The 16,832-nt window shown below is 46.6% G+C and overlaps 1 protein-coding gene across 13 annotated transcripts in view; it reads left to right on the top strand.

The window, feature by feature from the left end:
- The window catches only part of ano1a (anoctamin 1, calcium activated chloride channel a), a 199,174-nt gene that overhangs the window by 59,849 nt on the left and 122,493 nt on the right, over nt 1–16,832 (top strand). For 9 of the 13 annotated variants that reach the window (XR_011086715.1, XM_068650430.1, XM_068650431.1 and 6 more), the window contains 3 exons: nt 3,429–3,524; nt 3,718–3,782; nt 5,570–5,704. Coding sequence is in view for 12 of the 13 variants with exons in the window: in XM_068650430.1 (XP_068506531.1) it covers nt 3,429–3,524; nt 3,718–3,782; nt 5,570–5,704 (296 nt within the window). In the remaining variant the exon portion in view is untranslated. The remainder of the gene's footprint in view (nt 1–3,428; nt 3,525–3,717; nt 3,783–5,569; nt 5,705–16,832) is intronic. The other 4 variants (XM_068650433.1, XM_068650432.1, XM_049717415.2 and 1 more) reach the window with 1 other exon arrangement.

Below are 16,832 nucleotides of genomic sequence, written 5' to 3'. Positions count from 1 at the left end.
AACCAATACCAATGATCCGACAGGGAGTGAGGGGCAGACAGGACTTTTATACACGACAGGTAACGAGAGGCAGGTGGGAACAATCACACTGATCATGGGCACACAGGAGGGGAGGGGCGAGCACACAGACAGAAACCAAGACAACAGACACATAGTGGAGCAGTTGGGGACGAGCAAAAAACATACCGATTCCAGCGCCAGATGTAGGCAACAGAGATAAATTAATAGAAAGGAATCCTCACTCAATGTTTTTAAAGGCAGTTGATGAAAATGAAATCATTAACATTGTAAAGCAATGCAAAAATAAAACATCTACCGACTGCAATGGGATTGATATGATGTTAGTTAAACAAATCATTGAGGGGATTTCAAAGCCACTTGTGTACATCTGTAACTTGTCATTTTTAACTGGTACATTCCCAAAGAAGATGAAAATTGCTAAGGTCATTCCTCTTTATAAAACTGGGAGCAAACACATTTTTACAAACTACAGACCTATCTCAATATTGCCACAACTCTCAAAAATATTGGAAAAGCTTTTTAACAGTAGAATGGATGAATTTTTGGAAAAACATAAATTATTTGCAGAGAACCAATATGGTTTTAGAGTAAACAGATCAACAGCACAGGCATTAATGGAATCAATCGAGGAAATCACAGATGCAATAGATAACAAACGACATGCAGTGGGAGTTTTCATTGACCTCAAAAAAGCTTTTGACACAATTAATCATAATATACTTTTCAATAAATTAGAAAAATATGGGATAAGGGGAATTGTATTAGACTGGATAAAGGATTATCTGCGAGAACGGCAACAGTATGTAAAGTTGGGTAATCACTGCTCTGGATATTTGGACATAGCTTGTGGTGTTCCACAAGGGTCAGTTTTAGGCCCTAAATTATTTATTTTGTATATAAATGACATGTGCAAAGTCTCTAAAGAACTAAAACTCATCAATTTTGCAGATGATACAAATATCTTTTGTTCAGGTGATAACATCCAACAAGTGGAATCAGTGTTGAATGAGGAAATGAAAAAAATAAAAATGTGGTTCGACTGGAACAAATTATAATTAAATGTAAGTAAGACCAATTTTATGGTATTTGGCAAAGCGAACATAAAGATACGAATAGAAATAGATGGGACTGAAATTGAAAGAGTGCAGGAAAACAAATTTCTTGGGGTTATAATAGATGACAGGCTGAGTTGGAAGCCACACATCAAAAACGTAAAGTCTAAAATTTCAAGAAGCATGGCAATCATATACAAAGCAAAAGAATTACTGGATTATCATTCACTTCGTACACTTTATTGTTCTCTTGTCTTGCCCTATTTGCATTACTGTGCTGAGGTTTGGGGGAATACTTATAAAACTTCACTACAGCCACTTATCATTCTGCAGAAAAGAGCAATAAGGACTATTCATAAAGTCAACTACTTGGAACACACAAATCCACTTTTCATACAATCCAAACTATTGAAATTCACTGACATAGTATCTTACCAAACAGCAATCATCATGTATAGGGCAAAAGCAAAACAACTACCAGAAAATATCCAAAACTTATTTAGGAATCGGGAGGGAGGTTATAAGTTAAGGGGGAATCACAACTTCAAAATCTTAAACATAAGAACAACCTTAAAAAGTTTCTGCATCACTATAACTGGAGTCAAACTATGGAACAATCTAAGTGAGGAACTCAAGCAAAGTCCAAATATCCACCAGTTTAAAAGAATGTACAAAAATATGTTGTTTAGCGGGTACAAAGGCTAAAAGTGCCAAAGGGCTACACACAAGTTAAAATGAAACAGAAAAAATAAGTGTGAAAGTGTATCTACTTGTGTTCTGTTGTAGAATTACAATATATGTTGAATCATTGGTTTAATGGATAAAGTGAGAAAGGGGTAGGAATCTAAAAAGCTATGCTTCTTCCTACTCCTTTTTGAGCATTCTTTATTGATTTATTTACTTATGTATTATTATGGGCGGCTCGGTGACGCACTGGGTAGCACGTCCGCCTCACAGTTAGGAGGGTGCGGGTTCGATTCCACCTCCGGCCCTCCCTGTGTGGAGTTTGCATGTTCTCCCCGGGCCCGCGTGGGTTTTCTCCGGGCACTCCGGTTTCCTCCCACATTCCAAAAACATGCTTGGTACGCCGATTGAAGACTCCAAATTGTCCCTAGGTGTGAGTGTGAGTGCGATTGGTTGTCTGTCTCTGTGTGCCCTGCGATTGGCTGGCAACCAGTTCAGGGTGTCCCCCGCCTACTGCCCGATGACGGCTGGGATAGGCTCCAGCACGCCCGCGACCCCCGTGGGGACTACGCGGTTCAGAAAATGGATGGATGGATGTATTATTATTATTATTATTTATTCATGTATTTTTTTTTGTTTGTTGGTTTATATTTAGTTTGTTTGTTGTATGGACTTATATCTGGCACTTTAGAGTGTGATTTGTTTTGTTTTTTCATTTTTGTTTTGGATGTTCGAAATAAAGATATCAATCAAATCAAATCAAATCCTGAACCACAACATATCCTCACGAGGGTCACGGGCGTGCTGGAGCCTATACCAGCTAACTTCGGGCAGTAGCGGCCATTTGCACTCACACCTGCAGAAAATTTGAAGTGGTCAATTGGCCAACTATGCATGTTTTTGGAATGTGGGAGGAAACAGGAGCACCTGTAGAAAACCCACTTAGGCACAGGGTTAATATAGAATATGCAAAAGGTGCTTATGAGTGTCAATGGTTGGTTGTCTATGTGTACGATCGTTTCAGGGTGTACCCGGCATACAACTCAAAGACTGCTGGGACATCTTAGTCCTGTTAAAATATAATAATCAATTTTGAGTTGTGCCTGCATTTGTAACGTGTTATGAGATTCAGTAACTCTAAAAATATTAAGAAAACATAAGATATAGTACGTATCTCATTATATTACTTTGTTACTGCTTAGGTGTAATATATTACTGTGCTGCGTAACTTTTGTACGGCATTACGCCAAACACTGGTCTGCACCGGGTAAACGTGGGAAACACTGCAGCTATCACGTTTTAGTTCTTGGAGCAGATAAATTTGTCATAGATCGATCGACGGATTTAGGATATTACGACCAATCACAAAATTTTCATATAATGCAAAATATCAACGAATCTGATCAAGCCGAAGAGATGAAGACTGTTTCATCTCTACATTTGTCACGTGCCGTGCCAATGGACGCTCAGCCTGCAACTTCCCTCAGCCACACCCCTTTCATCACCGTAATGTCTTGTCACCTGCTCCCTCATGTATTTAAACCCTCCCGTGTGTTTCTCCCTGTCGGTGTCTACTGTTGCTTTCCGTCCGTGTCCGCGCCGAGTGTTCCTGTCCCGCTCGTCCATTTCCTCTGGTTGTGTGTGGAGGCTCACAGTCAGAATCTGTTCCAGAGTCCTAGTGGACTTCCTGTCTGCTGTCCGTGGGTCCGCCTGTGTCTTTGTTCGCCAACTTCCTTCCCTTCAAAAAACCCTGGTCCATATCGTCAGGTGCGGCTTATAGTCCAGAAATTACCATATTTCTCAACAGTCAGTAGGTTTAAAAGACTGAATTTAATTACCATTGGTCAGCAGGTATTGTAAAATTGCTTAAGTGACTGTTTCAATTGTCAAGTTAATTTAGTGCATAATTATGTTTATTTTCCAAATAGTTGGAATGCTCACTGACTGTTTCTCTTCCCAGACACTATATGAGGAATGGGCCAGCTATAGTGTCTTCTACAAGTACCAGCCCATTGGACTAATTAGGTGAGATTCATTGTGCGGTTAAAATAAGGTAGAAATCATCTGGTAAACAGTTTGCACCTGAAATCTTTACAGGCACATCAGATCAAAGATGCCAGTGTGCATTTGCTTTCTTATTTATGTATTGTCGTGGTTATTTTTTTTTTCCCAGAATGGAGCAGTGCTAAACACGACTCAAGTAACATTACAAACCATCGTTCTTTGTTTTCAAAACTGCAAAAGATGATAATGACGTCTTAATATTTTCCAAAAACCAAAATGAAAACAAACAAACAAAAATGACTCATTTTCCAATTTGTTGCACAAATAGAAAATTGAGGAAACATACATTTTACAATGGTCAGTGGAATTCAATCCTTTGTGTTTCGTGTCTCTCCTTTGAAAACAGAAACAAGTTTGTCTGAAAATCAATATTAGTTTCTAACTTAAATCAGAGTTTACTATTGCAGTGTCAACGTTTGTACAGTAGAACAGAAGGAGTGTTGAGAAGTGAAGCTGTCAAGTGCCGTAGCAATTTCTCTAATCTTGTCTAAACTAGTACATAAAACCACGAAAAAACCTGAAAATACAGTACAGTAAAAACTTGGTGCACAGCCTTACGCGGTCCATATGCGGTGCTTGACACGTCCGACATTTAAAAGACAAATGCACCTAAATCTCGATTTTACTTGATTTGATCTTACCCGACTTTCTGTCTAAGGCTCTTTGGTCATGGACCTCAATTTTGTTTTGTCATAAATACATTTTCAAGTAGTATTTTAAATGCACGACATAAGGACCGTACGAAGCTAAATGAGTAGCGCGTAAATCTTAGCACTAATGATTTGATACCTGTGACCAATTTAAAGGCGTTAGATAATAAGAAGTCATTGTTTGATCTTTATGACTGCTTTAATACAGTTTACGGATAGCTAGGAGGATAGCTAGGATTGTTTTTAATTCGGAAAGGAGGAAGCTCACGGAAGCACCCATCCACAGAGTCACTCAGAAGTGAAAGAGCATGGCCGGACACAGTAGTAGAATAAGTGGCTGCTTTCTTCTCTCTTCCATCCAATTCACATAGCATCAAAATGATGCCTGATAATGTCATCTGCGCATTGCTTCTTTTTTAATACAATGTCAAAAGACATCGATGTGTGTGCAGCAAACATTATCAGTTCAGCTGCTCAACAACATGGCTGACATAAATTAACGCAACATGGGACCTCTTCGGCTGCCTAAAAAAAAGGCTTTCCAAAAAAAACAAGATTTATACATCACGCTTTTGGGATTAACGCGATTCCCAAATTCTGGACGCCAAAGCGTGTAAAATCGTGATTTAGGTGTAACGAACTCTAAATAAATTAAACATACCACAACAACACTATTTAAACACGAAACACGTTTACCCATGGTAGAAGAGCCAAATTCCCGGAAATAATGTCCTGAAAGTGAATCAATGTGAACTAAAGGATGGCCATTTTTTACACAGTAGCTGTCTTTTTACACAGTTGTTATTGTGTCAACTCTTCAGCGCGAACCCCTGTGGTCTTGTGAGTGCATTGTTCAGCCCACAGTTGAGCGTGACAACGATTTAGAACCTGCAAAACAACAACTCCAACTAACGTCAGATTCCAAAGCTTTGTTCGAGATCAGAGGCAAAGATTTCCCGAGATTTCACGTTGAATTTGTTGAGTACCGAGGCGGTTGAGATCCGGGGTTCTACTGTATTATAATACAAACCATTAGTAAATTATGAATTTGTCGTTTGTTTATTATTATTTTACTTAATATTCTTTTTTTGCCCACAGGAAATATTTTGGTGAGAAGGTTGGACTGTACTTTGCCTGGCTTGGAGTCTACACACAGATGTTAATCCCTGCTGCCATTGTTGGAGTAATTGTATTCCTCTATGGCTGTGCCACTATTGATGATAATATACCAAGGTAAAGTGGAGATTCGATTTGTAACAATTTTTATGCACAACTAAAATTGTAACCTTACACGGCCCTGATAAAACAGTGTATGATACATTTATTGAACTTGAAAACAACAACAAATTATGCTCCAATTCTTCCTCCTTCCAACTCTGCTGCGTTGTAAATTTAAAAATTGTATTAATTTTAAAAAGATATTCATTTATTTAACAATTGTTTTTCTTTTCTTTGATTAAGACAATTAGAAAATTCAAACAATTTTGCATTTATCTGACTAGTCATGGTGTGCTCTGCCGCCTTCTGTAGAGGTTGTCAGCTCAGCACTGTGATGTGTCTTCTTTCGATCAGCTGATTACTTTAAGTACTCAACAAAGGTTGGATTACAAAAAAACTTTTTTTGAAAAAAAAGCACCCAAATAACCTTACCTTTTGAGAAAAACAATGAGAAACACGTGAAAAAGGTGCCTATGCTTTGAGCAGCTGCATGTCCAGATAATTTAGATTTTTCCTGCTCTCTCCTATTTTCTTCCCTTTTCCTTCTCCTCTGTGAATTCTTGGCTCATTCAGTCAATGACTCATACACAATTAGTAATTGGCACTTATGTGCTGGTTCTATCAAGTGAATGTGAGAATGGCTCTGAATACATATCTTTACTTTTGACGGTTGGCTATTAAGTCTCAGTTTTTGATGTTCAGTATTTACTATTGAAGCTCAAAACATTGAATTTGACACTAAAATAGCAATAAGAAACCGCTTATTTTGAAGCCTTTCACACATTTTTTAATCCTACCTCTGGCTCTCTGAGTCTGAGTCACCCATGTGGACGCTTTAGGTTTGTGCGGCTATGTCTCATCGAGCCACATCCAACAGTGTATGACGCACATCTGTGTAACACTCTTACCCAGAGCCCTGAGCAAAAAAATTACTGCCTTCTCCTAACCCTGGAACCTTACCTCAACCTTACCTCAACCGTATTTTTTGGACTAAAAGTTGCTCCGGAATATACGTCACATTAGCCATAAAATGCACAATAAAGTGAAAAAAAAAAAAACATTTCTAAGTTGCTCCGGAGTATAAGTCGCATTTTGGGGGAAATGTATTCGACAAAACACCAAGAATAGACATGAACGAGCAACAACAGGCTAAACAATAGGTATGCTAACGTGACATAAACACAAATGAAGAGCTGAGAACGGCCCTGACGTAACATTCAGAGTTATTCAACTAACTATTACATAAATAACACGTTTATCAAACCATCTGTGTCAATCCAATTCATTAAATCCATCAATCGTCCTTTATGGAAACGATGCCGCGTATGCGCCGCGCCGCTGATGTTGAAATATTCCACAGACCCATATAACGATATATAAAGTATATATCAAATAACTATCATATAAACAACAATATTATCAAACCATCTGTGTCACTCCAAATCATTAAATCCATCGAAGTTGCCGAACTGGAGAAAGTCCTGCAGGGCCTGAAATGTGGAAAGGCAGCAGGATATAACATCTCTCCAGAGTTCATGAAACACCTCGGCCCCCGAGCCCAAACCTGGCTGACACGATTCTACACTAGGATTGTAAAAACAAACTCGATCCCGAAGAAATGGCGGACAGCAAAAGTTATTGCCATACCAAAACCTGGCAAAGACCACAAACTGCCAGCTAGCTACCGCCCAATCTCCCTACTCAGCGTTCCTTTCAAAATCTTGGAACGACTACTTTTACAACGTATTTCGCCAGGAGTAGAGGAACTTCTTTGTGTGGATCAGGCAGGTTTCCGCAAGGGCCGCAGCACAGGAGAACAAGTACTGGCCCTATCCACCTTCACTGAAAATGGTTTCGAGAGCAGACTGAAGACAGGGACTGTGTTCCTCGATCTCACAGCCACCCATGATACTGTCTGGCACAAAGGCCTCCTACTCAAACTCACAAAAGCGCTCCCTGCCTGGGCAACGGCAATAATACAAACTCTGCTGACAAACAGAAGGTTCAGAGTTCACCTCGGTCAGAACACGACTGCACGGAGAAGACAGGCAAACGGGCTACCACAAGGCTCAGTCCTAGCTCCAACGTTGTTCAACCTCTACATAAATGACCTACCCACCTCCAAATCCCGGAAATTCATCTATGCAGATGACATCTGTCTGGCATTTCAAGCACCAGACTTCGACCAACTGGAACGGGTGCTCATAGAAGATCTTGTCAAACTGGACCAGTACTGTAAAACCTGCCGCCTAAAGCCAAGCCCAGCAAACACTGTATCCAGCGTATTCCATCTCCATAACGCAAAAGCTGCCAGAGAACCAAGCATCTACCTGGGTGGACTCAAGCTGAAGCACGCCTCCAACCCAACCTACCTTGGAGTGACCATTGACCGGACCCTATCTTTTAAGGAACACCTAAAGGGGACGGCAGCCAAAGTTAAATCAAGGAACAACCTGCTCTGCAAACTCGCTGGTGTGAAATGGGGGGCAGTAGCATCCACACTGCGCACCTCGGCACTGGCCCTTGCATACTCTGCAGCTGAATATTGTGCCCCTGTCTGGTCAAGGTCCACCGACACTCACTATGTGGACATCCAGCTCAACACAACCATGAGGACCATAACCGGGACTGTCCGCTCAACACCACTCCCCTGGCTTCCTATCCTATCAAACATCAAACATCCCCAATATCCGGCGAGAAGCAGCCACTCATAAGATGCTTCAAAAGATCAAAGACTCTTCCCATCTACCGATCTATACAGACATCTACAACCCACCCACTGCTCGACTCCCGTCCAGACGACCAATCTGGAAGAACACCCTGCCAATCGACTTCACCATCCAGTTGGCTTGGAAAATGGAATGGGAGTCCAAGAAGGTCCCAAACAAACACTTGGTGCCAGCCCCCAACCATCAGGTTCCTGGCACCAACCTCTCAAGAAGCCAGTGGTCCACACTCAATCGTTTCAGGACTGGACATGGCCCCTGCTTGGCCAGCCTTCACAAATGGGGCAGTAGCCCCACCCCACTGCGTGTTTGTGGAGAGGAGCAAACCATGGAACACATCATAGAAGTTTGTCCTCTCCACAGATTTAAAGGAGGGTTAGTCAGCCTCCATACAGCAGACCAGGAGGCAACTGCTTGGCTTAGGAACTTTGCATTCACAAAATAAATAAATAAATTAATTAATTAAATCCATCGATCAAATTCCTCGTCCTTTGTCAATATACTAGATCGTTATTCCACAGATCTAGTATATAACAATATTGTAGCGTTAACAAAGTACCAGGAAAGACGTGGGTTTGGTAAACGGCTTTTTATTTAACAAAACAAGAGTTCAACGAGCCAACAACTACTGAACTGTAACGATAAAAATATATAAAAGTTGCTACACGAAATAAAATATATCAAAATAACTATAACATAAATAGTTCACCGCCACACGGCCCCAAGCACCGGCGTCGACTTCCAGGCGTATGGCGGCGTGGACTTCCATCCCCGAAGGTGGCAATTCCAGCCACGGAGGTGGAAGAGAGCTCTATAGAATAGGACCGGGCGTGCATAGAAGCCATGTCCGAACTCCATCCACTGTCCCCGGACAGCCACCCGGCCGAGCGCCGGCCCCCGACTTCCATCCACGGAGGTGAAAGAGAGCTCCGTAGAGTAGGACCGGGCGTGTGTAAAAGCTATAATAGTTTTTCAAACCTTCTGTGTCACTCCAAATCATTAAATCTTTCAAACTCTTCATCCTCCGTGTCACTTACAAATAAAGCCGCTAATGATAGTACGGCCCTTCGTCATCTTTGTCATCCATCCTTCCATCCATCCATCTTCTTCCGCTTATCCGGAGTCGGGTCGCGGGGGCAGCAGCTTTAGGAGGGACTCCCAGACTTCCCTCTCCCCAGCCACTTCATCCAGCTCATCCCGGGGGATCCCAAGGCGTTCCCAGGCCAGCTGAGAGACATAGTCTCTCCAGCGCGTCCTGGGTCGTCCCCGGGGTCTCCTACCGGTGGGACATGCCCGGAACACCTCCCCAGGGAGGCGTCCAGGAGGCATCCTGATAAGATGCCCGAGCCACCTCATCTGGCTCCTCTCAACGTGGAGGAGTAGCGACTCTACTCCGAGTCTCTCCCGGATGACCGAGCTCCTCACCCTATCGCTAAGGGAGAGCCCGGACATCCTGCGGGGAAAACTCATTTCGGCCGCTTGTATCCGGGATCTCGTTCTTTCGGTCACAACCCATAGCTCGTGACCATAGGTGAGGGTAGGAGCGTAAATCGACCGGTAAATTGAGAGCTTTGCCTTTTGGCTCAGCTCTCTCTTCACCACAACGGACCGGTACAGGGTCCGCATTACTGCCGACGCTGCACCGATCCGCCTGTCGATCTCGCGCTCCATCCTCCCCTCACTCGTGAACAAGACTCCAAGATACTTGAACTCCTCCACTTGGGGCAGGATCTCATCCCCAATCCGGAGAGGCCATTCCACCCTTTTCCGATCGAGGACCATGGACTTGGATTTGGAGGTGCTGACCCTCATCCCGACCGCTTCACACTCGGCTGCGAACCGTTCCAGCGAGAGCTGGAGATCACGGCCTGAAGAAGCCAACAGCACCACGTCATCTGCAAAAAGCAGAGACGCGATGCTGAGGTCCCCAAACCGGACCCCCTCAACGCCTCGGCTGCGCCTAGAAATTCTGTCCATAAAAATTATGAACAGAATCGGTGACAAAGGGCAGCCTTGGCGGAGTCCAACCCTCACTGGGAACGAATCCGACTTACTGCCGGAAATGCGGACCAGACTCTGGCATCGGTGATACAGGGACCGAACCGCCCTTATCAGTTGGCTCGGCACCCCGTACTCCCGAAGCACCCTCCACAGAACCTCCCGAGGGACACGGTCGAACGCCTTCCCCAAGTCCACAAAACACATGTGGACTGGTTGGGCGAACTCCCATGCACCCTCGAGGATCCTGCCGAGGGTGTAGAGCTGGTCCACTGTTCCACGGCCAGGACGAAAGCCACACTGTTCCTCCTGAATCCAAGGTTCGACCTCCCGACGGACCCTCCTCTCCAGCACCCCTGAATAGACCTTACCAGGGAGGCTGAGGAGTGTGATTCCCCTGTAATTGGAACACACCCTCCGGTCCCCCTTCTTAAAGAGGGGAACCACCACCCCAGTCTGCCAATCCAGAGGCACTGTCCCCGATGTCCACGCAACGTTGTAGAGGCGTGTCAGCCATGACAGCCCCACAACATCCAGAGCCTTTAAGAACACCGGGCGGATCTCATCCACCCCCGGGGCCTTGCCACCGAGGAGTTTTTTAACTACCTCAGTGACTTCGACCCCAGAGATTGGAGAATCCGCCTCAGAGTCTCCAGGCCCTGCTTCCTCAATGGAAGGCGTGTAGGTGGAATTGAGGAGGTCTTCGAAGTATTCTCCCCACCGACTCACGACGTCCCGAGTAAACAGTGTTGACGTTGCACTGCTTCCCCCTCCTGAGACGCCGGATGGTGGACCAGAATTTCCTCGAAGCCGTCCGAAAGTCATTCTCCATGGCCTCACCAAACTCCTCCCACGCCCGGGTTTTTGCCCCAGCAACCGCCGAATCCGCGTTCCGCTTGGCCATCCGGTACCTGTCAGCTGCCTCCGGAGTCCCGCAGGCCAAAACGGCCCGATAGGACTCCTTCTTCAGCTTGACGGCATCCCTTACCGCCGGTGTCCACCAGCGGGTTCGGGGATTGCCGCCACGACAGGCACCAACGACCTTACAGCCACAGCTCCGGTCGGCCGCCTCAACAATGGAGGCGCGGAACATGGTCCACTCAGACTCAATGTCCCCCGCCTCCCCCGGGACGTGGGAAAAGCTCTGCCGGAGGTGGGAGTTGAAACTCTTCCTGACAGGAGATTCTGCCAGACGTTCCCAGCAGACCCTCACAGAGTGTTTGGGTCTGCCAGGTCGGACCGGCATCTTCCCCCACCATCGGAGCCAACCCACCACCAGGTGGTGATCAGTTGACAGCTCCGCCCCTCTCTTCACCCGAGTGTCCAAAACATGCGGCCGCAAATCCGATGACACGACTACAAAGTCGATCATCGAACTGCGGCCTAGGGTGTCCTGGTGCCAAGTGCACACATGGACACCCTTATGCTTGAACATGGTGTTCATTATTGAAAATCCATGTCGAGCACAGAAGTCCAACAATAGAACACCGCTCGGGTTCAGATCGGGGGGGCCGTTCCTCCCAATCACGCCCTTCCAGGTCTCACTGTCATTGCCCACGTGAGCATTGAAGTCACCCAGTAGAACGATGGAGTCCCCAGAAGGAGCGCTCTCCAGCACTTCCTCCAGGGACCCCAAGAAGGGTGGGTACTCTGAGCTGCTGTTTGGTGCATAGACACAAACAACAGTCAGGACCCGTCCCCCCACCCGAAGGCGGAGGCAGGCTCCCCTCTCGTTCACCGGGGTTAACCCCAATGTGCAGGCGCCCAGCCGGGGGGCAATAAGTATACCCACACCTGCTCGACGCCGTGGGCAACTCCAGAGTTGAAGAGAGTCCAGCCCCTCTCGAGAGGGCTTGTACCGGAACCCAAACTGTGCGTGGAGGCTAGTCCGACTATATCTAGTCGGAATTTTTCTGCCTCGCACACCAGCTCGGGCTCCTTTCCAGCCAGAGAGGTGACATTCCATGTCCCAAGAGCCAGCTTCTGCAGCCGGGGATCAGACCGCCAAGATCCCTGCCTTTGGCTGCCGCCCAGCACACATTGCACCCGACCCCTTTGGCCCCTCCCACAGGTGGTGAGCCCATGGGAAGGGGGACCCACGTTTCCTTTTCGGGCTATGCCCGGCCGGGCCCCATGGGCGAAGGCCCGGCCACCAGACGCTCGCCTTCGAGCCCCGCCTCCATCTTTGTCATCTCGTGACCGAATCCTTTGTCCTTTATGTAAACAACCGCCGCGCCGCACACGTCACTTGCAGTTCAAACTACAGTAATCCCTTGCTACATCGCGGGTCCACTTTTTATTTTATTTTTTTTATTTGGAAAATTTGTGAAAAAAATCACATATAAGTCGCTCCTCAGTATAAGTCGCCCCCCCGCCCAAACTATGAAAAAGACGCGATTTATAATCCGAAAAATACAATGACAATAAAGGTTTTCTGATTCTGATAATATTAACTTCAACGATACACTCCGCTGGAAACATATGTATGTTACTGCACCATCCCACTGATTTCTTTGTAAAGGACACCTTAACTTTATTTAACTCAAGGCCCGGGGTATAAATTCGGCCTGCCACATCATTTTATGTGGCCCGCGAATGAAAATTAGGCATCGACTTCTTGTGTCAATAACGAAACTGTAAATTGTCTTCAGTTTTAAAATAGAGATATTGCTAGCAATTGTTGTTACCATTCATTTTTTTTAAATATGTGAACAATTTTACTCGCCTCTGATTTCAGAACTATATATATATATATATATATATATATATATATATATATATACATATATATATATGTGTGTATACATATATACATATATACATGTACCGTATTTGCCGGTGTATTAGTCGACCTTTTTCGATCCAAAATCGACCGAAAAAAATCGACCTCGACTTATACACCGAGTCATGAAATTTAACTTCGTATTCATCGCTTCAAATGTGATGGTAACCAAGGCCGTTTCTCATGCATCTCATTGTGCGTGGGTGTGCATCCGTCAGGCTCATCAAACAGCGAGAAACGGAATCATTATAAAGCGTTCGTCGCATTAACACGCATCCTCAGCAACAATTTCAAATATTCTCACCTCAATAACGGACATCGAAAGCCAGGCAGCGACGATGACTGCTAGGGGGAAGTACTGGGTATTGAGCGAATGTGCGAGTCATCGCGCGTCAGGCAACGACAATAACTACCGGTACGTAAACATTCAATCGCCATGTTTAAATAAATGTCGTTGGCACTTAGAAAATATTCGCCAAACTTGGCCAGACTTCCAGGGGAAGAGGCCGAATTTTCACTTGTTCTGGCCAACCGGAGGAACCAGCCGAGGCGGACACTTTACGGCGGTTGAGTCGTTGGCACTTAGAAAATATTCGCCAAACTTGGCCGGACTTCCAGGGGAAGAGGCCGAATTTTCACTTGTGGTGGCCGACACGGGGAACCAGCCGAGGCGGACACTTTACGGCGCAAGAGCCGTTGGCACTTAGAAAATTTGAATCGGGCGGCGTGCGCGAGTGCGCGGCCCGCTGGAAGTCGAATGAGGCTCCGCGATTTCATCCGCGGTGCTTATAAAGTGCCGATCCGCCGGCCGGAGCTATTTTCGGCCACCCGGCACGTGTGCACAGCCTCCCGGCTGTGCCGGGCGGCGTGCGCGAGCTCGCCGGCTGCTGGAAGTCGAATGAGGCTCCGCGATCTCCTCCGCGGTGCTTATAAACAGCCGATCCGCTGTGCGGGAGCTATTCCCGGCCACTTGGCGCGTGCGCACGGCCTCCCGGATGTGCCGGGCGGCGTGCGCGAGCTCGCCGGCTGCTGGAAGTCGAATGAGGCTCTGCGATCTCCTCCGCGGTGCTTATAAAGAGCCGATCCGCTCGGCCGGAGCTATTTCCGGCCACTTGGCGCGTGTGCACGGCCTCCCGGTGGTGCCGGGCGGCGTGCGCGAGTGCGCTGGCCGCTGGAAGTCGAATGAAGCTCCGCGATCTCCTCCGCAGTGCTTATAAAGTGCCAATCCGCTCGGCTTGGAGCTATTTCCGGCCTCCCGGTGGTGCCGGGCGGCGTGCGCGAGCTCGCCGGCCACTGGAAGTCGAATGAGGCTCCGCGATCTCCTCTGCGGTGCTTATAAACAGCCGATCCGCTCGGTTGGAGCTATTTCCGGCCACTGCGCATGCGCCCGGCCTCCCGGAATTTGAACACATTTCGTCTATAAATTTCGCATATTTCTGATTGAATTTTGAATATAATGCAACAATTGAGCTCGACTTATACAAAGGATATATCATAAAATCGTAAATTTCCGTCGAATTTTAGGGGGTCGACTTATACACCGAGTCGACTTATACACCGGCAAATACGGTATATATATATATATATATATATATATATTATATATATATATATATATATATATATATATATACACATAAATACAAATATACATATATATACATATATACGTATACACACACACACACACACATACACACACACTTTTTTTATTCTTAGTGCTTTGTGAAGCAAACCATTGTCGACAGAACCTCATAGACATCAGTCAGAGGTACAATTTGGCTGTTATGAGCGACTTCCACTGGAAACAACATCCCAGAGGACATAACGAGACTGCCGGGCTCTCCATGGATTCCCAGCCTACCCAGCCAGCAAGCCGAGAAGGCGGCGGAGAGAGAGAAAACAAAAGCAAGGATGCCGGTCGGGACCTGCTACCAGGCTACGTAAACAACCTCACAAGCATACATTACCGAGCCTCTTCCTTTCAAATGCCAGGTCCATTATCCACATAATTGATGAATTGGAGCTACAGATGGCGGCATACAGTTTTGTGTGGAACTGCAGTGTTATGGTCATCACAGAGACGTGGCTACACCCGCTAATCCCCGACGCTGCGGCCGAGCTAGTAGGATGCCCACTCCATCGGCAAGACAGAACCGGTGACTCGGGTAAGGGCAGAGGCGGAGGGCTCTGTGTTTACGTGAACTGCGAGTGGTGCTGTAGCAGCATGATCATTGATTCTCACTGTTCTCCTGATTTGGAAATTCTGGCAGTCTCATGCAGCCCTATTTATTTTCCAAGGGAGTTCATGGTAGTCATTGTTTACATCCCTCTTGGTGCTAACGTTAGCACGGGCCTTAGCATCTTGCTAGCCTGCATAAATAAACTGCTGCTGGCTCACGCGGATAGCATCTGTATTGTTGCTGGGGACTTTAACCACGCGTGTTTAAACACTGTGGTCCCAAAGTGCTTTCATTACGTGAAGTGTGCCACCAGAAGGGAAAATACTTTGGACCATGTTTATTCAAACATAAAACATGCATACAGAGTCACTCCCCTCCCCATCTTGCTGGTTCTGACCATCTTTACCTGGCCCTCGCTCCTACCTACAGCCCCCTGCTGAAATAGACAAAGCTACACCGAAAAGGAATTCAAACCTGGCTTGAGGAACCCCTCTCTCAGGGAGAAGGAGCCCTCTCTCAGCTCCAGGACTGCTTCTCCCTTATGTAATGAGTTATTTTCCAGCCGTGACCTGCAGGAGTACACTCACACCGTACTCTCCTTCATCCTGCATCGCTGTCTCTCTCACCTGGACAAGAGGATCGACCGACCAACCTGTCTCTGTCACAGGCCACCATTCCACCCTGCCTTAAATCCTCCATCATCATCCCAGTACCAAAGGAGCCAGTAGTGGAGAGCATAAATGAATACAGGTCGGTTGCACTCATACCAGTGGTCATGAAATGCTTGAAAGACTGGTTTGTCAGCACATCAGAGTCGGTCTGCCTCCCACTCTGGACACTCATCAGTTCACGTACAGGCCAAATCGCTTAACAGAGGATGCCAACGACACAGCACTCCACAATGAATCAGTCATCTGGAGCATGGGTCCCCAACCCCCGGGCTGGGGACCAGTGCCGGTCGGTATCAGTACCAAGCTCCTCTGTTTCACTGGCAGAGGAAGAGGGCAAGGGTAGATCTCTCACTGAGGGCGCAGTCTTAAGGTAGAGGGTGCAGCACACAGGCAGACGTCGGCCAGGCCATCACATGCATCTAACACATGTAGCAGTGCTGGCCTGAAAACCCGACAAGGCACTGCAGACATTGGCTTAGGTGGTCACCTGCGTCCAACGCACAGCTGGCCGGAAAATCCGAGGCAAGCTGGACCTGACTAAGGCGTGCAGCTATCCTGACGGCTAGGGCCAGGCTCAGGATGCAACGTTGAGGAGCGGATGGATCAGAGAGGACGGGCCGGGGGGCTGGCTCGGATGGTCCTGAACGTAGCGTGCAGCCCTGAAGGCTCTGAAAGCCTGACTCAGGGGGTGCATGCTGAGGCACGGGTGGAAGGTTCAGGGCGGCGTTGAGTGGATGGGCAGGAACGCATGCTGCGTTTTGAGCCTGACTGAACATCATCCTG

The sequence above is a fragment of the Syngnathus scovelli genome, chromosome 4 (assembly GCF_024217435.2).
Source record: "Syngnathus scovelli strain Florida chromosome 4, RoL_Ssco_1.2, whole genome shotgun sequence".
Taxonomy (NCBI): Eukaryota; Metazoa; Chordata; class Actinopteri; order Syngnathiformes; family Syngnathidae; genus Syngnathus; species Syngnathus scovelli.
This window is presented reverse-complemented; position numbering and strand designations above follow the sequence as displayed.